Raw genomic sequence first — 22,009 nt, forward strand, 5'->3', positions numbered from 1 at the left:
AAAAAAAAAAAAAAAAAACAAACAAAAACACCCAACAAAAAAACCCCAAAACCCCCAAGAGTATTCATACCTTATTTTTTAACATTTACAGAACCATATGTCTGTAAAATATATGGCATAAGCATATGTAAAAACCTTTTATTGCACGTATTTGGGAAACCCTGCCCTGCTTGCTTGTAGCTTCATTGCTCAGTAGAAAGTGTACTGGTTTACACTCATTCTGAGAAAGGTTTTACAGCATACCATGCCAGGCACAATATTTCCTATTACTTAGCTTCTTCTGTACAAGAACTCTTCTAAATAATTCCATTTGTATCATAGTTCAGTGGTCCCAAAGCCTCAGGCTAAAGTAAACACAACACATTTCTTACATCATATAAAGCTAACCCAAGCCTTACGTTCAGCCTGTGATAATTGGTGTCATATTATTAAGCTTTATATAAAGCTCCCATCTTGCCAGAAATCCATGTGAGGAGTTCAAGCTGGAGTCAGTACAGAGTACCTGCAGGATGGATACAAACATTGCTGTCCCGAGAAATATTAGGTTCCCCAAACTCCCAGCAACATCGATCTGCATTTCCAGCACAAGATCATACTCAGAGTCAGGACTGTATTGCTGTGATGCTGCAATGCAGAATATGAGACACATAAAAGAAGGGAGTTTTGAACCAAAAGGTAAGCTGGCATACCTTATTTCAAAAGCAAATGAGATGAAGGCACTGAATTCATGCTTCCCATTGCCACAGCCGTGTCTTATCCATGCTTTGCCTACATAATGATAAGCACAGGCTGCTTGTGCACATCAGAAGCAAGTCTTTTCTGGAGCTACAGTTTCCTCTGTAGCACTGTATATTTAAATACATTATATACCCTGTGTTAGTTAACTCTGCTGGGAGAATCTGGCATTCTTTCAATTTCCCAATGTTTGAGTGTTGGGGTACTTAATGTCAAGGTTGCATTAATGCAAACTTTCTGTATTCCTGGTAGAATTTTGCCATCACTGTTCTAGGGAAAGCTGTGCTCGTTCCTCCCAGTCCTGGGGGCACAGAAACAAAAGCGATATGAGAGAGAGACAAAGTGTCTGGCATCCAACTCGCTGGGTGGCTCCTCTTATACCCATTGACTATTTGCTCCTGTAATGGCATCTTGCTGTTACAGCCAGGGATCAGATTCCAGGCCTGGTACACACAGGCAGCGCTGTCCGTAAAGATTTCATAAGCTCTGGTCAGTAGCAAAATATAAATGCATATGAAACAAACAGCCAAGAGGAGAGCAAGAGGGACAAAGGATAGCAAGACAGTGTAAAGAGCACTGTGGGGACACACGGATCAGCATGAGCAGCTCTGGGGGGCTTCCAGATGAGCAACCCTGGAAGGGAGTGGGGTCAGCAGGAGAATACACCCCACAAACCTCTCTTCACAGGGATGGACAGTCTGAGGCAACAGAATTGCTGCTTAAGCACATGAAAGCTGAGTGTAAGGCCTTCGAAGAGTAACAGCAGCCTCTCAGAAGATACTAAGGCAGTGTTTCCAAAAAGACTCCCTTACGTGGTAATTGGAGCCAGAGCATGAGGCCAGTAGCACCATGCCAGAAGTACTGCAGCTCCCAACCACGCTCAAAGGAAGAGACAACTGTATCTGAAATCTCCAGATTATTTACAAAACATACACGCCTTCAATTGCCACTGTAAATGTGCAATCAGTGATAACTGACAGTTTTAAGAAGCTGGAGGGGATTGTTCTGCTGCACATCCAGGGACCCTTTGCAAAACTATCTGACTGCTCTGATGTCTTCCCCGGGTTTTATATGCCGAGCACTGAGCGCAGTGTGGGCGGGTTTGCTGTGTCTGATAATGGATTATTTGACAAAAGGCCAACATTAGCTGTGTGCTGACTCCAATTGTGGTAAAGAAGGTATTAGGACTTTTCCAGTCGCCCACACATTGCATTCACAGATAGCATGTAGCAGCAATTACATTGCACAACTTAAAAGCTATTAACTGAGTGGGGAAAAGGGGCCAGGAAGAAGAGGGATTGTGATTCTTGGATTAAGGCAGTCATCCCTAGAATAGTTTCCGAGAGAAAGTGATTCAGGGAGAAGCTGAAGGGGATAACAAGTTTCAGTGCATTGAGGGAAAAAAGGACAAAGCCAATCATAACCCCAAATCCTGAGGGAGATTTTGGATTGCTAGGGGAGGTGCTCTCCGGTTTGTTTGGGTTTTCCTTGGACATTGCATATCCTAGAAATGCAGAATGGTTCAAAGCTCAATCCAGAGAGGTTGTTTGAATTTGTATCTCCCTTTATTTCTGTGCTGGTCACTAGAGCTGGACAGAACAACCAAATAGAGTTTGCCCTGACTTCTGTGTGCTCAGATATCTGTCCATTCCAGCCCTGTTTCTCTCATCTATTTTGATTCTTCTCATCTAATGAAGGCTGAAATCTGGAGAGACACAGAGCAGCCCTGGCTCCCATTGACTTCACCGAAACCTGATGGGCATTCACCCCCACGTCAGTTATGTTCTCCTGTTTTCAGATCTTCAGGGAAAGACCATGTTTTCTGTTACTTGCTTGTCTAGAACCTTTAGTATCACAAACACCATGAACAAAAATTGTCCCAACTGCTGTCCACCTTCTCTCACATGCCAAGGTTTTGGCTCTGTACCATGTGTCTCGTGTGTAGCACAGTGATAAAATGAGACACTGTGTCTCTGAGGTGCATAGAGCAGAGCTGGGCATTGGCTTTACCTTACAAATCCCATGCAGACAAAAGTAGTATTAGCCAGGTGAACATACAAGCAGAGCATGACCAGTGGGACACACAAAAAACCCATAAAGCAATGGAAGGGTCCTTCAAGATATTCTCCAAGCATTTCCAAACTGTTGCTTAGAAGCAGCAGAGCCTCAAAGCTTTAGACCATGCTACAAAGCAAAGGGGAGAGAATCAGGCCTATCACCTGCTGCTTTCTCATGTTATGCAGCAGACAATCCTTTATGTTGTTCTGGGAATCCTCTTCCAAATGGGGGCTGGAAGCGGTTCATATTTCTGAAGATGGGTACCGTGATCCCTAGTATGCAGGTATCTGTCATTTCCTCATTATAGATTTTACAAAAAGGTTCAAAAAGATCTAAGCAGAGTACTCTCTTCCTCCTTTTGTTTGCTCCTGCCCTAATTATCTTTGTTTCATAATTGTCCTCACTGACAGAATAAAAAAAGTTTGATAACTGCCAGTCCCACATTGAGCCATAAAGAAGCTAGGAGGGAGCAGACTTACACCCAGCTGCAACAGCATCTACAAATCTTTGTAGCGATAGCAGAATATTTTGTTATGTGGCATCGATATTGTTTGTCCTTTTCAAACAAACAAACAGCTCTTTCCACTAGCTTGCTGTATTGCTGTGCCTCCTCCTCCTGGAAACACAGATGTTCTTACCCTACCAGTAAATGGAAAAGGGGAAACAAGACATAAATACGTACAATAAAATCAGAAACAGTCAGATTTCCAAGACCAAGCTATAGGCCATTATTTCCTCTTGCTGTGACTATGGAAATTTGGGCTTGATAGTTCCATGCACAGAGTGCCAATTATTCCAAGTATCTAAGATAAAGGCTGCAACTTTATTGAGGTTTTTCTTTTCTACAGCTCTTCAAAAAGGTCAAGATTATTCCGTATTATATCCCCTGCCAAAAAGCAGTGTAATTAAAATAGATGGACAGATTTTAATTTGTAGCAGGCTTCTATTCACAATGGATGTCTGTTTAGGGTATTTGTTTAAAATCTGGTAATGTTAAATTTGTAACAACAACAAAAAAATAATGGAGTTCTGTGTTTTCATATAATTAATTTATAGCAAATGTTTAAATAGAGATTCTGTTCATAGCATATCCAACTACAGTGTATATATCAAAACCAGAGACCAAATTTTCACATTACAGCCTTAAAAGCAAATACCAAGGATGTGGCTGTATGGGAACATTGAAAATACTTCATTAAAGGAAATGCTGTAGAAATAAAAGTGGCATTGGCTTCCTGTAGGTTTGATGGTGGCATGCCAAATTGCCATATGGGAGACATTGGTTTGGGAGTAAGTATCATCCCTGCCTTCCAGGCTGCAATTTGGAAACAACATGGCATTGGGGTGGAGAGTGGAGGTACAGAGGAGGCAAGTCTGACCCTACTTAAGCCCCTGGCAAAACTCTCATTGACTTTTGAGCATGCTGGAAGAGTCCCCCCCCAGAGAAGCTGTATTTAAACTTCAAAGCAGGGGGCTGTGGCTGCATTTACAGTGACTCCTCCTGGCACTGCCTTGGACAGTTGTCTGTGCACGTGTGCATGTCCCCGCAGTGCAAACCTGTAAATGAGCAGTGCGGTTAAATGAGCATCCAAAGGACTTCCCAAATGAAGTAAAAGCCAAGAATACTCTTCCAAATGTAGCACCCACGGATGCTATTGGGAAATAGTTCCAACAATGAAGCACTCCAGAAGAGCAAAGTACCTCAACCAATAAAACTTCCAGTGATACCTTATATCCGAATGTGTCAAGTTCAGCTGACCAACATGAAGCAGTCTCTCACAGGACAGTGGGTGGTCTCGCATAAGTGGGTTTCCTGTATGGATGAATAGACCTTGTCGGCAGACAGGTACTGAGCTACTTGTCATCTCCATGTCCATCATGTTCTTCTTCTCAGAGGTCAAATTACAATGATTGTAGCCACCGTTCACTGTCAAAAAAAGAAAAAAATCATAAGCCTTTGACTAAGAACCCTCTATGCTCATTACTTTGTATGCTCATTTGCATATTTTGTATGCTTATTTTGGATCTCCTTGTAAAATTCTTGTAAATGACATAGCAGTGGAAATGAAAGGTTTCACAAGGAAGCAAAAATTTATTCCAAAGTAATTTGGATCTGTGAATTACGGTTGTTTATTTCTCTTTTTAAGTTTTGTGGCTATTTTACACTTCATAATCTAACTCAAAAAACCAGTCTGATAGCTTGCCTTCCTTCTGTGTATTTTTATGGTAGAGTCTTGCCTGTGTTAGATTTTGGAGAGGGATGTTTCAGAGTCCCTTTCTTTTCAGGGAGAGGAGCTCTCTGAAAACAGTGACGTAAGTCAAGTTTTTCTTTGCAGACAATTATCTCCATGATTATGACTTTAGATGGGCATGTTTCTACTTTACTGTCAGGTCAACAGTGTGAAAAAATGAAACTAATTTTGTTTCAGTGTATACATTTAACTGTATTTTCCAAGTAAGCTATTATTATAAATGCTAATGCTAATAATAATATATTCTGCTCTGGTGAATATTACATTTTACCAGACTTGAAAAAACAGACTAGAGCTATAGCAATATTCTTCAGAAATATATCTATAACCACAAATGATAATCTAGCTAAAAAGAGAGGACAAAGGAGGAACTGAGAATTTAGATTGCATTCGTCAAATGCTAGCAATTACATTTACTTTAAAGCATATTAGCTGGGCTTTTTAGCTCTAGTGAGCTAACCAAATACTCACAGATAAGCATGTATAAAAGTATTTGTAAGAAATATAGCCTTCAGAGGCTAGCTAAAGAAGTCACAATAGCCATTTACCATCATTTTCACTACTGTATATGCATCATGCTTTTAAAATACCATATCTCCCTCTAATCTGTTTTTTTCATTGAGACAAAATGTAATGGTGTCAGATACTAATGCCAAGCATATTTCTGTAGATTTCATACGGAGTCCAGAAAGTAACTCCTTCACCTTTGTACCCAATGCTCGTGGTGATGTGTACTACAGAGCTAGACTCCACTGTAGTTAGTCCATTCTCTACGGAGGCACTGTGTGTTGCGCACTGAGGAAGAAAAGGAATTCTGCAGTCAAAGTGACAGAAAAGATAAAGCCTGTGCTCAGTTTCATGCAAATCACTGATTCTCACAAGCATCAAGGTTTGTCATTTACTAAGGTGTTACAAGGCATGATTCATCTCACCATAGTTTTGTTGTCTACGAGTTTTACCCAGACAACGTCTATGTCATTCAGCCATCTCAAAATGGGTGTCTAAGATGAGCTCATGCAACTTCAGGACATGTTTCCTCTCCACCTTGACTATAGAAGGCTCTTAAACAAGCAACTTGAGTACCTGACTTTTAGACAGCTGCAGTTGAGCGAAATGAATCCCTCTGAGTAGCCATAGGACTTACAAACATCCTCATCACAAATAACCTACTTTACACTGTTCTCAGGTCTGGTCTTTCTTCTACTGAAACCCACATTGGACCTACCGTTGACAGCACAACCTCTACCATTTCAACACTGTAATTTGTGGTGTTATCCAGAGCAGGTATATATTGATACCTGCTCATAGAATGGTTTGGAACTGGTCTTTTTCCATCTTTCTTATAAGCCCCCTTTACATACTGAAAGGCCGCAATAAGGTCTCCCTGGAGCCTTCTCTTCTCCAGGCTGAAAAACCCCAACACTCTCAGCCTTTCTTCATAGGAGAGGTGTTCCAGTCCTCTGACTATTTTCGTGGCCCTCCTCTGGACGCGCTCTAACAGGTCCAAGTCCTTCTTGTACTGGGGGCCCCAGAGCTGGACGCAGTACTCCAGGTGGGGTCTCACGAGTGTGGAGTAGAGGGGGAGAATCACCTCCCTCGACCTGCTGGCCACGCTTCTTTTTATGCAGCCCAGAATACTATTGGCTTTCTGGGCCGCAAGCACACATTGCCAGCCTATATCCAATTTTTCATCCACCAGTATCCCCAAGTCATTCTCTGCAGGGCTGCTCTCAATCAATTCATCACTCCGCCTGCACTGAGTTTCACACCTATATTAAATAGGTATAATATTACATAACTATGCAGATATCACAGTATCTAGTTAATGATGTTTTCATGATATAAGGGTAAGTAAAATTGTACTCATGAAGTTTTGCAATCACTGCAGTTTTGTTACATCATTTATGAAGTTCCAATCAAAGATTGTGCTCATTTTAGTCAGTTACTGCTTCACCACAGCTCCTCAGAGCAAAGGTACCCTTAACATACATGAACCCCCATTTCCTCTTATGGACAGCTGCTATCCCTATAGCTAAACAAAGGCAAGTGGGAGAGCCTGAGCTGCTGTGGTCCTCTACAATTACAGTCAATGAATGCTTTGAAAGCGATGAGAATCACATTCAGGTTTTTGGTGAGTATAAATGAGAAGAAACAGGTGACTGGGGACGGCAGAAAAAGTCTCTGGTAACTGGAGAAATTGTGAAAAGGATCACAGCACAAAAGTCCATTCTCCTCCACTGGCTGGGCTCCACAGCCTCCCCATCATGCTCCGCGGCACCACTGTAATAGGGAAGACCATGGCAGATGAAGACGTAGTCCAGGCAAGCATCCAGACCATAGAAAAGAGTGGGTACATGTGACACCCAAATTACAAGTCTCGTGAGGCATTATTGTGACATTTCCAGAATAGAATTCCCTGTTTCCAGTGAAAAATTTTCAGTGTTTGGCTGATACATTACATTTCTTGACCATTTATTTATTTGATTTTTAGTTTTTTAAGAAGTCAGAATCTCTAAAATTGGAAAAACAATACAGGGTTTTTCCTACCCGGCTCCATCACAATACCAGGGCATGTGATAAGTCTTAGGAAGTGTAGGCCAGCATTATTTTATATAAACAAAAAGTCCAGATAAGATTTTTAGGAATGATACATGAGATTTTAAAGAGAAACCAATTTGTATTTAAACTATACAAAATGGGCCATTAGCCTTCTTCATGGTAATTAATATACATGTTCTAGTTATTTCAGATTTATATTCAGAGACCTGAATTCACTGATACTCTGTGATTGTTCTGAATCTGAAGAGACTAATACAGAGACTGTACAGAAATGTAGCACCTTTTGGCCTGCGCAGGGCAGTCAGTTGTATTCCATGGTTTTGGACTGAGGCATTTAAGAAGATCACTTTGGATGCCTTTCAGCTTATAGTGGGTGTTTGTGACATTAGCTCTGCTCTGCTTGTAATCACGACATAAATTATCATTATATCCTCTGGAGTCCACAGCTCCATCGGGCTTTATTCCATTCCTATTCTTGCTTCATCTCATCATAATTTAACTCACTTCAGGTTGTTAATTTGGGTACACAAATCACATTTAAAGGGTATCTAAATACACTGTTGAACACTGGTGAAATAAGTTCTACACACGTTTAAAGGCCACACCACCGAGAGAATTTGGTAAATCAGTCATACTTAAAATACCCAATTCACAGTTCCTCACTTCTTCCATCAGCAACATTACCTGGAATATATTCCAAAATACTGTGGATTCTTTTAAAATGTTTAAGATTTATATTGGACTTGTAATAAAAACACTTTCTTTCTTTCATTCCCCAAATGATACAAGTCTGAAATTCATTAGGGCTTTCTAAATATGCATTTTATCAATTTTATCATGTTATCAAAACACAGAAACTTGAAGCTTCCACCAAAGTTCAGCAATACCAACTGTAGCACACACTGATACCTATTTGTGTGAAGATGGAGATTTCCTAGAATAACATGAACATTATCCCTGTGCTGTCAAGAATTATTATCTTCTCTTATAGCTGTCAAATCAGAAAATAAATTTTCTCCCTGCAAAGGAACAGAACACTTATGCTAAATACGTGAAATTATGTGTTTCAGCCAATCCACCGTACATTTGCCTTCACAAAGTACCTTACAGATTTATTAACAAGAGCTAAAAAATTCTTGCACAACAGTGCCTTGACTGAAGTCGCACTTGGATCAAAGCCCTCTGAAATGTGCCCACCACATGGGAGTTGGAATGATGACGGACAAGGAACAACACCAGCGGCTCACTTCTTTTTTCTGTTGCAGCAGCTAAAACAAGAACCGAGAGATTGTCTCTGAACACAGACAACCAGAGTCTACATTCAACTGTTCAAGCACACGTGAAAGCAAATTCATTGCCTCTGAAAAAAAGGAAGGAAAGTCTGGTTTACACCAGTGTAACTGAGAACAGAATCTGGCCCTTTGACAACTGGCTGTTTTATACAATATTAATATCACTGGCTGGCATACACAAGATTTAAGCATTTTCCATGTCTGGAACTAGATCTCTTCTTTCACTGGTACCAAGGGGCCTTTAACCTACATACTGTAACTTACCAATAACAGATGAAAAGAGCACATACTCCCTGCCTTATACCAGAGGGTTCACCCTGCTTTCAGTAGAACCGTAGCTATTTCATAAATCCATATAAAAAAACTAATCCTAATTTACAGAGAGTAAATCTAATAAAAGCAGAATGGTTTTCAGAAGGATCTCATGGAAGTGGAATCCATCAAGGTAACTTTTGTCTTTCTCTTTTTCTGTCCTGCAGTTCTGATTTATATCTTTACATTTAAATGCTTATGAAGGGAACGGAAGAGGTTGATAGAGCAGTGTGCAAAGGCTGCAATCGGGCAATTCCTTCCATATGAGTAATCAAGTTAGTTCAATTTTGGATATCTTGCTTCTTTCATTCTGGGGTAACTGACTTTGGGGGAGTTTTTTCTTGATTTATGCCAGATTAAGTCATGTGAGAATCAGTCCCATTGATTGTGATGAGGCTGCACACCTCAGGAAGGATGTCTCACACTGGTCAGGATCTGCAGAGTCAGCCCTACGTTTCTTGCTAGGGGTAAATTCTCCTAGAGGAAAACAGAACATCTCCTCACACAAAGGGAAACCTGCCTGTGTAACAATAAGATCAACATTTAAAGCAACCCTACTAAAGGGCAATAGCTCTCTTTCTTCCCTGGGGAACATCTTGTTTACCATTCAAGAAGGCTTCACTCTTACTGATAAAATTAGTTATTAAGGCTAAGAAGATAAGAGCAAGAACTTACCAAAAGGGTAATTATTCAACAATAAACACATGTTGCAGTGCTTTGGAGTTTACCTAATTAAGGCCAATGAACAAATAAATGAAACGATGTATAATTGAAATGACTCACATTCAAAATAGAGATAGATTTGAAATATTTGCCTAACATACTTAGATATCCCCAGAGCATTGTGGGTTTTGCGGCGAAGACCAAACTAGGTCATTTGCTTTTTTTTCTTACTGCTTCATTCTCTTTAATTACTTCTTTTTTAAAAAAAATTTGCCATTCTTGGTTTTGTTTGGATGCGATGTCCAAAATTTACCACGACAACACTGAGAAATGGAACGCTGTTACTGGCAGCTGGATGAGTCACGTGAGATGAGTGAAAGACCAAACAGTACCAGATTTTCTCAAACAAGTGAAAATCATCCACGCTGGAAGAGGCCATCAAAGCCCTCCACTGAGAGAAAATTATTAACTCAAAAGGTGCCAACACAGCAAAGCCATGCATCATAGTGAAGACACTGTACCCATACTCAGCAACCCATTTCACATAACTAGCGCTGAATAATCTCCATTACTGTATGGCTGGAGTGACTGCCACAACTCCTATACAGTCAATAATTTAAGAGCATCAAGAGAGATGCACAGCACTATGCTTGAAGGCTCTAATGAATGAACTGAAAGCTTCAAAACACAGAATCTTCAAAATGATTCATGAACATACAGCATTTTCAACATTTTCAACAACAACAAAATCAACTTCCCAAAGTTTTTTATGCCTGTCATGCCATTCTCTATGGTGAATGGGAGGGCTTGTCTTAATCCTACAACACCAAGCCTGAGGGACAGAAAAGTAGCATCAAGGCAGGAAAATAGATACTACAGTTGTTCTTATACCTCCTACAAGTCAAGTCTGACTGTGTGATCGTGAAGACAGATTTCCTATGCCTTATGAAAAAATATGGTTTCTCCTTTAGTTTCAGTGAACCACTATTAGAAGGGATATGAGTTTGGGTCTAAATTTTTCTATTATGGTGCGTCCATGATAGAATAATAATGTTTTTCCTTAAGAGAAGGAAAACCACTCTAGAAGTAGGCTGGTGTGATTAGCCATGTATGACATTACAGCCTTAAGCAGACTTTACCCAAATGTAATATTGTTATTTTCACTTAGATCTTCCAGCTCATAACAAGATATCCTAAACACGGACTTCCAGATCTTGGCCTGGAGACCCAAAAGAGGGGATGTTCAGATCTTTTCTTGACCTCTTTGCAGTCATTTGCACCATCTGGTACACAACAAACCTCTAGACATTTGGGCTTCTCACCACTTGAAAGAGGAAAGTTCTGCACTTTAAGAGATCTTTGCAATAATTTCTAATTCAGTACAAGACTTCCAATAACATTTGACTATGAAGGACTACCTTTTTTAAATCACACAAACATGATGTGGTCCCAGATTGTCCGACCATGACTCTTTATGTAGGTAAATGTGTACGCTCACAAAGCTTTGAAAACTCTATCTTTTTATTACAAGCTAAGTTTTACTCTGTATGTTTTTGGAAATTCCCTCTGTGTTTTGATTTCATCTCTGTGTGATATCAATACTGTGCACCACTAGGTTTCTTTCCTAGGGTAGAAGGTGGCAAGAAAACCCTTACAGCAGAACAGCCCCAGAGCAGTGCATTAAGGTGCAGAATTCCTTCCTTGTTCCATTAATTATCTGAGTCTTCTGTGATACACAGGTAGTAAAAGCAGGATCTGAACATCATGCTGAGGAAACAACTACACAGATAGTGACTATCAAACAAAGTCAACGTGACATGGAAAAGTTACTAAAAATGTTCGGATATAATTGTGCAGTTCTTTAAGCCCATTGGGCAGCCCATGGGATCAAACATATTGACTTTCAGTATGACCACTTGTCACACACAGCTCCTTTGGTTCATTTAGACTGGCAAAGGAAGGCAACAATTCTTTCTCCAAAGCATTGAGACAAGAGATCTCCGAGTCTCTTTTGCTGTTGTTTGTCCTTACCTGAGGACTGAAGTGGTTAACAATAACAGCACTAAATTTTCACTGCTGCATTCAAGAGTTCGTATCTCAAAGATGAACAAAGCAGCTCACACCACATCCCAGGTTCACCCTAGATCTCTGTATCAGTTCATATTTTAAGGCCTGTTTCATACAGCTGGTAGAGACTTGGCTTCATTTTTTTTATAATGCTTGTACGCTATCTTAAGAAAAACACAGTAAGTGACAGCCAAAAGATTCTTTACTACAGAGCAGACCATACTGTATAGTGAGAGTCAAGTGAAGACCCAAATTGTCCTACATTTGTGTATCAAAACAGAGGTGGCAGATCCTCTGCCTATTTGAAAATAGATACAGGTGATATGAATGTATAAAAAATTAGGGTTAAAACCAACAGCATTCAATAAGATTAGAATAAAAAAGAAGGATCTCTTTCCTCCAAGTTTTTTTGAACCATCCTATAAAATTCTATAACAGAAATACTTATTTCTTTACTTTCACACTGATGTATGAGTGAAGACAGAAGGGCTAAGAAAACTCTTGCCCAGCTAGTGAAATAAATTGTCGAGTATCAATCTTAAAAACTTGTGAAAGATAAATATAACCCATGTGTGTCTTTCTAGTAAATTCTGGACCCTAAGTGTTGGCTGCACCTATATTTGTTATTTCATGTTCAATTTATTTTTAGAACAAGTTATTTGGATTGCATTTTATTTCTGTTCTGTGGAATTTCTTTTTGCAGACTACACACAGTATTTTAAAAGAGTGAATGAGTAGGGTTGGCATTACTGAATAAAGAAGCATGGTTAATTTTATATTAGTCTAACTTAAAACAATTTGAAAACATTTCAGCAGTTTAGAGATCTGTAACCTTTTCACCTTTGAGCATGTGGATAGATATGGCTCCCATATTTGACTTTTTCATGATATTTTAAAGGTAATCTTGGAGTCCACCAGGCAGGCAAAGAACTCAGTAACAATATACTACATATTTCACTGCTAAAATGGCTTGCAGTGTTATGTAGTTTAGATTTCCAGCAGAGACCTTCACAAGACTTTTTGAAGTTAGCGAGTATGGCCGAGATTCAGGAAAACACATGCCATGTGCTGAGGTTCCAGTGACTTCACAGCCTTAGTTGATGTTCTGAGTTAGGCTCTAGATGTGTAAGAATATAACCATTTTAGGCAACAGTGAATAGATTGTCAGAGAAATAAAATAACGGCCTACTATCACAAGGAGTCCTTCACTACACTCAGGTTTGAAACTCAACATTCTTGGCTTCCTATTTGGATCTCAGACCTCTAAATTATGCCCCCAAACAGAGATGAGAGCAGACTGAAAATGACCATTGCCCTCTTTTGTGACAATCAGGACAAAACCTTTTGCAGCCTGATGAAACACAGGTCTTGTCATTACGTTCATTGTTACAGAGTCTCCTCGGCTTGGAATCACCTTTTGCGTGTTGCCAGGCAATCTGAAAAATATTGTTCTCAGCACATCTGGCCTTTTTTGTGGTCAGTTATCCTTCCTCACTGCTTGGATTTTAGTAACAGGGGGAAAAGACATTAAAATAAATGTTTTAGGAAAATATTAAGCTCAACAAACATTATTTTAATTAAAAGGAAATCCTAAAACCCTCCTAATGGGCACTTGGAGAATATAAGCTCAACGTAATGAAATTTGATGTATTTCTTTTTCTTTTTTTTAAGAAGACCGTGTTTTGAATAGGTTTAATTCTCAGCATTTCTGGTAGGCAGGATATATCATTATGACTCTCCTTGCCCTGCCAAACACAGGAGAATAGGGGTGCCTCTGCCACCTTATGAGTAAACATGTTCAAAGGAGACACAAATACAGCCATTGGCCCCATTCTCTTTTCCCACTTCTCCACTCATCTCCATTTCCCTCTTATTTCTAAGCTCGGTTTGAAACCCCTCTCTTCCACTGCCATCTTTAACCCTCTCCAACCTGTGCCTCACCTTCCAGTACACGTTCTAGGATGCCATAGATGCAAGACTGCTGCCACACTGTACAAAGCCAGGCCTACCAAATGCATTGTACTATTTAGATGCACAAGTTTTAACACTAGCTGAAGTCCGTCACACTATCTGGGTACCAGACAACTGTATTTTTCAATGTGAGCAACACATATAACACACAGAAGCTGCTGTCAGTCTGTCTGGTTTAAAATCCCTGCTCTCGCACATGAGGTTGATCAACAACCTGTGCTCCCAGAGACCACCTGAACCAGGATGAATCAATCCACACACCCCAAATAAATGCCATTGTGCATACTGGTGTAAAGTATAAGACAACTCTGCACTGTTTAGGGTTATGTACACACTCACCTGCCCTTGTCCCCTTTGGTTTGTCTTTTTTGTTGCTCTAAATGGACACCACCAGGGTTTTCACAGCAGCCTGTAGTTAGACGGGGCCTGTAGGTTAAAAGAACTCCAGAGTGACTCTTTCAAGACAGAAGTTCACACATGGGTACTTGAATTGTTCCTATTGTAAACATGCTTTCATCATCGATTATATGACCCCATTGAGAAGACAGAATCTTTCCATACATGCACTGTTTGAGAAAATCTATTCCTTTTGGGTTTTTCCTCTAAGTCATTTAATTCACTAATAGCCAGAGCATGCCTACTACGAACTGCATGTGCGTTATTGCTTTCCTATTTACTTATTAAACCCTGAACATTTAAACTCCCAGATCTCCACTCCCCTATATTTTACTTAGTCCATTTAGTCTCTCTTTTCCATGGAAGTTCTAGCCAGCAGACCATGTAAAGACTCTGCAGGGGTATATGCTCTCCCAAACATTTGAAACACAAGGATGTGCAGGGAATGAAAGCTGGGGTTTTGCCATATGGTACCTTGCATGTGTCTTGTGTAAACATGTATGTCTCTACATCCCAAGAAGAAATTTTATGTCTGCCTGGCTCAGCAGTACACCATATACATTAAAAAGGAAAAAAAATCCACCACCCAACAGAGCACAACAAAAATTATTTCCATCAAGATGTTGGGCTCAAAGATTTAGAAACCTGGAAGTGTCACCAAGTCAGTAAAAGCTGCAGAAGCTAACTGCTACAAAGACAGAATCACTGCAGATCACAGAGTGTTATGCAGAAACAGTAAACTTCAGACAAAGGGGGAAGCTGGTAACTAAAAAGCATTTTGTTCTTTTCAATGCAAGCTAGATGGAGGAAACGGTCTGGTGGGATGTGGATGCACAACATCTAGTCTTAAGGACCTAATTCTGATGCATATATTTCGAAACCAGTCTACTCATAGTCAAAGGAGACAGAAAGTGACTCATAATAGGAATCAAAATGCACTGGGAGTCTAGAAAGAACTTTCCACATTGCAATGTGATGGGAATGCTCCAACATGTAAAGGGAAGACAATGGAGGGGAGCTAGTAAACCTGCACTGCACATCAGCTTCCAGCTATGGGTTGCCTTCCATTTGCTGGCCCTCCAAAAAGTGCAAATTAAGCTGCTTTCCTATGGGAGGCTTCATGAGTCTCTCCTCTCTACTGATATCTTCACTCCAAGATCACTCGTTATAGGATCTTCTTCCAGGCATTTTTTCCTCATTCTTTATGAAAAGGCATTTGATTGCTGAAGACTACACATTCTCCTAACGCAACTTGCATTGGTTTCTTCATTTTCTTATTAAAAAGGAGACATCTTCACATACACAACCTCCATCTAGACACACTGCAGATCTCTCACATTTACCAAGTAACCTACATGCCCTATCAACCTCTTTGTGCTCTTGCGTAAAATATTTTTTTACAATGAAAACTCAAATTGCTACCACAAACAGGCAACCATTTCACCTACACTGTCTCCTTGACAATTTAACACTTGATACCTAATACAGTAATGGCTTCTTTGCAACTTAGAATTAACACTGCCAGAAAGAAAATTCAAGACAAACAAACAGTTTCCCCAATATATGCTGAAAAGAGCAACAGCCTACCCCTGCTACTTTTCATTTGCTGTTTTCATTGTTTGACATTTCTTTCTGCCAGGATTTTGGCATTATTTCAAGGCTTGATTTGAAATATATTTAACACCAAGTGATTTCCAATGTCGTTTTCTATTTTACCAGAACTATGTTTGGGACTAATTCTATTTAAGTAGAATTTACCCTTCTGCACTCACTGCCAGTGAATGGGCCTCTTGCAGGCTCTCCGCAACAGAGTGCACTTCTCCCTAACTTTACACAAGTCTGAGAATAGCAGTTATCTGTAACTGCAGTCTTGGGATTGTAGATATATGCAGTGCATGTTAAACATACACCTTAATGTTATCATCAGTAAGAACAGTCTACTGAAGGACAGTGTCAAACATATGAGTCATTGGTGCAATAAATATCTATATGCCATGTAACACAGTAAGAAAAAAAACTCTCCTCTATGACTTACATATAACTAGTTCAGGTGTCTATCCAAAACGGGGCAGCTTCAGACAACAACTGGGAGGACTGAACATCTTGACTGTATCAGTCTCTTCAGAAAGTCAGATTCTGGTGATAACCATGCCACCCTCATCATTACCTGTTCTGCTGTGGGTTTTTTTTAGCAGACTGTGGGACAGGGTAAGAATGAGCCTATTGTGGAAACTGCTGTAAAGAAGTAAATGCACAGGGAAGAACAACGGAGATAGCATGATGCAGAAAGATTCAAGAGTACAAGGGCTGCTACAAAAAGGGAAAATGTTCTCACTGAATGGTGCTGGCTTACATGAACATTGAATAAACAACAATTAGAAGTTTAGCTCCTGCTAAAAGCCCTCTGTGAATCTTCCAGTGATGACAGTGGGCAGTTGCTATGGATTAGGATGTATATGGAGTACTCCCTACTTTTATTTAGCAACGCTGCCTTCTACATCCTTCTGTAAACTGGGTCTGCGCTTTCCACACAACTCATGAGAATTAGGTTATCTCAGTGATTACATGAAGCTAGATATTCCAGTGAAGAAAGATATACATAAGTGTCATTCTAATCATGAGAAGCCCTTTACTCTGATACACAGATTATGCAATCACAGAAAACAGGGCTGAAAGAGTCTTCAGAAGGTGATTTACTCTATCCTGTGTCCTTACAGCATAATCCAATCTCACAAACTTAAGGGGGTGTTTGGCCAATCTGTCCTTTACAGCCTCCAGCAACTCCCCAGCATTCCCATCAACCTATTCAGTTGTTCCACTTGACTTAGAAATTTTTTCTTAATGTCTAATTTAAAGCCCCCTTAGCACAATTTGGTCCGTTACATATTGTCCTGTCCAAACTGGACATGGAGAAGAGTCCGTTCTCTTGCCCTCCATAGCAACCTTTTATGTCTTTGAAGGCTGTCTCCACTCAGTCGTCTCTTGCCAGTGTTACACAGCCCTCATTATTTGTTTTTTCTCATAAATCATGTTTTCCAGAGCTCTGATCTCTTCCTTCTCTCTCTTGAACTCTCTCCAACAGACCTTTTTCTGTACTTTACGCTACCTTTTTTTCCTCCACATTTTACACTATCAGATCCTGTTCTTTGCAGATGGTAGCAGGTACACGCTTCCTTCACTGTGAGCCAGCAAGGAAGCAGCACAATGGCAGTCAGATCCAGCACTGAAATCTCACCTGGATTATTTTACCTTTTTTCTTGGATAAGATACATAATGAGGTTAATGAACCTTTGGTATGACCCAGTTTTCCTGTTGGTTCTTACTGTTGCATTAAACTGCCCTCTGAAAAATGCCTAGAAACCTCAGTATAGAACTTATCAAATGTATCTATGCAGAGGTAAAGGTTGCCTCCACCGAGGTCCCATCACTCTATAATTCAACTTAGCAGCATAAAAAACTAAACAAAAACTCTCAGGAAAGTGCACATACTTGCACACTGTCCAGTGCTACGGCATTCTCAAAACTCTAATTAGGGCTCACTTTTCAGATTTACAGCACTTTTTCTGCTGACCATCCCCGCCATCAAAAATACATGAAGGGCATGAAATCATTCTAACATGCTGATCTAATTGATCCAGTGAAACTGAGAGTAATTCATTAATCATATCGTCTCCAGGTCCAGTTCTGTTCTTGTTTGATTGTCAGTCAGGAGTGACTGCCATAGCCAGTGAAATAACAGTACTACAAAACTAGAAGGTGCAAGATCAGACCTATAAAGTCTTCTAGAACTGAGTATCTAAAGATGCACACTTGAGGGACGAATTCTAACATCTCCATTTTAATAAAAGCTTCCATTGCTTAATTAGAGATACAAATACTGCAGCCAGCAACTCAGTAAATACTGTTGACTAACCAACCTGAGCAGAGCGCCACAGGCAGAAAGATCTTCTACTCAAACAACTAGATTTGATGGCCTCAGACTGAGAAAGTCTAGCTTGTTACTACTCTGGAGAGACGTCCCATTCCTTTCCTCTTTCCCATCACCTTGGCACACTGCTAACCTTGATAATGAGGGATGAGGATTCATATATGAAATGTGCATTTTTATGTGAATTTAGTGCTGGAAAAAAAATGCCAGGTTAAGAGCTGTGGAGATGGAAATGTTCCCATAGCAGGTAAAGTGCAGTCAAAAGGTATGTAAGGTTCCCTCAATGTCAGGACCAAAGAGCCAGAAACGTGCCCTACTACTAAGAAGACGTGCCCTCCTAGAAGAACTACTTCTAAGTGGGAAATGGAGACCCTATGGTGAAGTGACTGAGTCTGTGAATAACAGGCATAGCACAGGAATAGAGAGCAACTTCCAAAGACCACACAGTTTACAGGCTGAACCCAGAAAGAATGCCAGTGTGCTTGGTGCATTGTATTTCCTGTGGGATATCTGCATCTAGTTTAACCACATGCTGTTGGATCTAGAGTGTACCTTTTAGAAAGACATCAAATCTCAAAGTGGAATCTTTAAATGATGGAGAATTGCTTCTGTGGCAGTCTGTTCCGTGGTTCTCAGTGTGAATTTTATATAGCTTGAACTTGTTTGACTTCAGTTCCCAGGCACTGGGTCTCATTATGCCTTTGTGTGCTAGATTAAAACACAAGGCGTACCTGGTATTCTCCCTCTGTAGATAATTTTAGACTTTGTTCCTACCTTTTTTTCAGTAACTAACTGGCTGCCTTCTTCATTTTCTCATGGTATAGTATATTTTCCAGATCATGAATCATTTGTGTGAATCTTCTCTTAAACACAGCCAGTTATTCCAAGGAACCTTGTTAAATTGTCAATGCTAGAACAGTACAGTACTAGAATCATTAGTAACGTAAGACAGCAATGTTGTTTTGCTACTTCTGCCTGATATGTGTCTAAACACAGCTCCCCGAATTTTTTTTTTTTTTTAATTTTTATTCTTTTTTAATATTCTGCTGTAGCATTGGAATAGCAACTCTTGTTCAGCCAGCAAATTCTTAACGTTTTACCTGAGGCTGCCTGGCTGGGTCCTTTAATGCTCTCAGAGTTTGGGGGAAGGGATAAGGATGGTTATTCTGGTTTTGTGTGTGCGTGACTTTAATACAAGTCTCCGCTAAGAAATAGAATAAAGTCACCAAATTATACTACTGTGCCTCCAAACTTAATGACCCAGAATGAGTTCTGCTGTCGATGGACCTAACTCAATAGGCACCACTGAAAACAATGGAGTCCCCCAGTGCGTGACCAAAAAAGAAATAACAACTTTTTAAGGAATGTAGCAACTGCAGAAGCTTAGTAACCACTTATGAAACTGAGGGGGGAAAATCAGTCATTTGAATTTTTTGTTTACAGGCAAAAAGGGCTCCAGCAATAGAGTCAGTGAGTGTGAGATTTCTGTTGTTTTAATTAAGCCTTTCTTAGGTTTGCCTTGTTTGGTTTAGCACAAGTTCTGCAGAATACATCTAAACCCTATGACTGGTTTGCAAAAGACAGCAGAGAGGGAGTAACTGAAGCCATTTAAAAAATAAAGGAGCTGGAAGCTGAATGTGTGTGTCATCCGAGCCCCATGCTAAGCCCTGGCCTTTTAGAGCTAAAATGATTGCCGACAGAGCAGAATACAGCTCAGAAAAATCTGTATTTACCTGGCAGAAATCCATGTGATCCTGAGCACACTGACTAAGAAATAGCTGAGATGAAGGGGGAGTAATGCAACCTCTGGAAGTTCCCAAAAAGAGAAAAACTAGGAATTTTTCCTTCTCATTGTCATAGCTCTTCATTTGCATGGATTCTGGCAGCCAGCAAGAAGGAAAAGACGAGAGCAGCACAGCTCCAAAATCACTACATGTGATATTATGGAAGCAAGTATCATGCATTATTTGCACTGTAAATCATTAGCAGTAGTTTTCCAAAAAGAAAAGCAAGGAAAGAAGGGACTAGCAACAGCAATGCTGGGCCACCTCAAAGCATGCTGCAGGGATCTCTAAGCTGGCATGACTTGAGCTACCAAGTCCTCACGCTGCAGGGTAACACCCTGGGGGGTTTCCCACCCCCCAGTAAGAAAGCCTGTCTCCAGAGGCCGTATTAGCCTGTGTCCAGGGCTAGGCTGGCAAAACTGCTCAGAGCCTCAGGGAAGCCCAGATGTCAGGCGCTGTGCTGTCGGCCACATGCGCTTACTCAGTGGATATGCTTAGAAAGCACTAAGCTCTACAGAAACACCAGTATGTGTGCTGCAGCGACTAGTCCCACACAAGCAAGAGTGGCTTCCCAAAGCTCAGGTCTACATCCCCTGTACGTCAGTGCATTTTCTTCTTCTCTGTCAGTGTGGAAAAGCAAAAGTATCTTGTTTCTGTGTAACTGAATCTCAGCCATGTATATACAGCTAATGACTGGTTACACCACACATAATGAAGAGTCACGTTTTGCTAACTGCATAGAAAATAAACAAGCTAAGAAAGAAAACAATTACTGGCTTTGGTAGGAATCTCTCTTGACCTTCCTTCTGGACTCAGACCCTTGATGCTCAGACTGCTATGCATTATAGTCACTGTCAGGCACATGTACTGCCTGCTCCGGTTTTGCTTTCCCTTTAATGCCTGTTGATATTTCTTAAATTTCTTTGCTGCAGAACATCCATCCAGCAGAGGCCAGAGCATCAGAATTACTCTGGTCTGCTCAGGATCATCCATGGCCTCTTTCCTCACACCCACCTGACTGAGGCGCAGCCACGGCAAACAAGCTATCCCCAGCTTTTACTTCTGAGACACAGATAGTGGTTGTCTAAAACACAGAGACATGGCAGAGCTGCAAGGGAACCTCGTGCCCTCCTTCCCCTCAGCGTTGGAGAGGGGACTGTTCTTTGTACATACAGTGAGAACTGTGCAGTTCTACAGCATGCCCTGTTATTTATTAATATTACCAAAGCACAAAGGATTATAATACCATTGCAGTTTATTCTGTACAGGAATGACCAAAAATACGACTCCTGCCTCAGAAAGTTCACAGCCTAAAAGACTGACGGATACAAGCAGCAGAGCACAAAGGAATGATGAGCCAGTGCCACTCAGCACAGCAGCAGTGGCGCTGGCACAACTGCAGCTTAAGGTTTCTACATCTTTTGTCTGCATCAAGGGCCAAACACAGCTTGTCAAACCTCTTGACATGCAGTAGAGACAACTGCGGTGCTGGGCTTAAGTTGTGGTAGTAAAGACCAGCAGTTAATGGCTGGCAGGAGAGGAAGTGGGGAGGGGTGAGACCATGAGAAGCGGCAGGGAGAGAGCTCACACACACACACACATATACTATGTTCTGCCCCTGCAACCCATGCGCAGAGCTAAGGGAACCCCTCACACTTTCACATCAGTGCTTTTAGTAAAGAAGGAAAACAAGTTCCTCCTAAACATTCTATCATCTGGTGACCTGTGTCTCCCTCTGCTCTCCTATAGTCTAAGGCAAGCCCTGTGTCACAGCAATGTCTCCAGAGGTGACACGGTGGCCTGCACACCCCTGTGTGTGTGGGCATTGTGGGTCCTCTCTTCCAAGGAAGCAGTAGCTAATCAGTTGTTTCAGTCATGGTTGGACAGGGACATTTTATACGGAGGAGTGGAGATAGAAGGAAAAAAAAGAAGGGAGGAAAAAAAAAAGGAAAAAAAAGGGGGGGGGGGGGAGAGGGTTTAACTTGTTAAAAC

General features: G+C 40.7%; 1 protein-coding gene across 1 annotated transcript in view; it reads right to left on the reverse strand.

The window, feature by feature from the left end:
* The window catches only part of GLIS1 (GLIS family zinc finger 1), a 211,796-nt gene that overhangs the window by 108,139 nt on the left and 81,648 nt on the right, over positions 1-22,009 (reverse strand). Inside the window, exon 2 of the mRNA XM_009287387.2 lies at positions 4,522-4,720. Coding sequence (XP_009285662.2) covers positions 4,522-4,720 — 199 coding nt within the window. The remainder of the gene's footprint in view (positions 1-4,521; positions 4,721-22,009) is intronic.

Source organism: Aptenodytes forsteri, unplaced genomic scaffold (assembly GCF_000699145.1).
Source record: "Aptenodytes forsteri isolate BGI_AS27 unplaced genomic scaffold, ASM69914v1 Scaffold119, whole genome shotgun sequence".
In the NCBI taxonomy this organism is placed as follows: Eukaryota; Metazoa; Chordata; class Aves; order Sphenisciformes; family Spheniscidae; genus Aptenodytes; species Aptenodytes forsteri.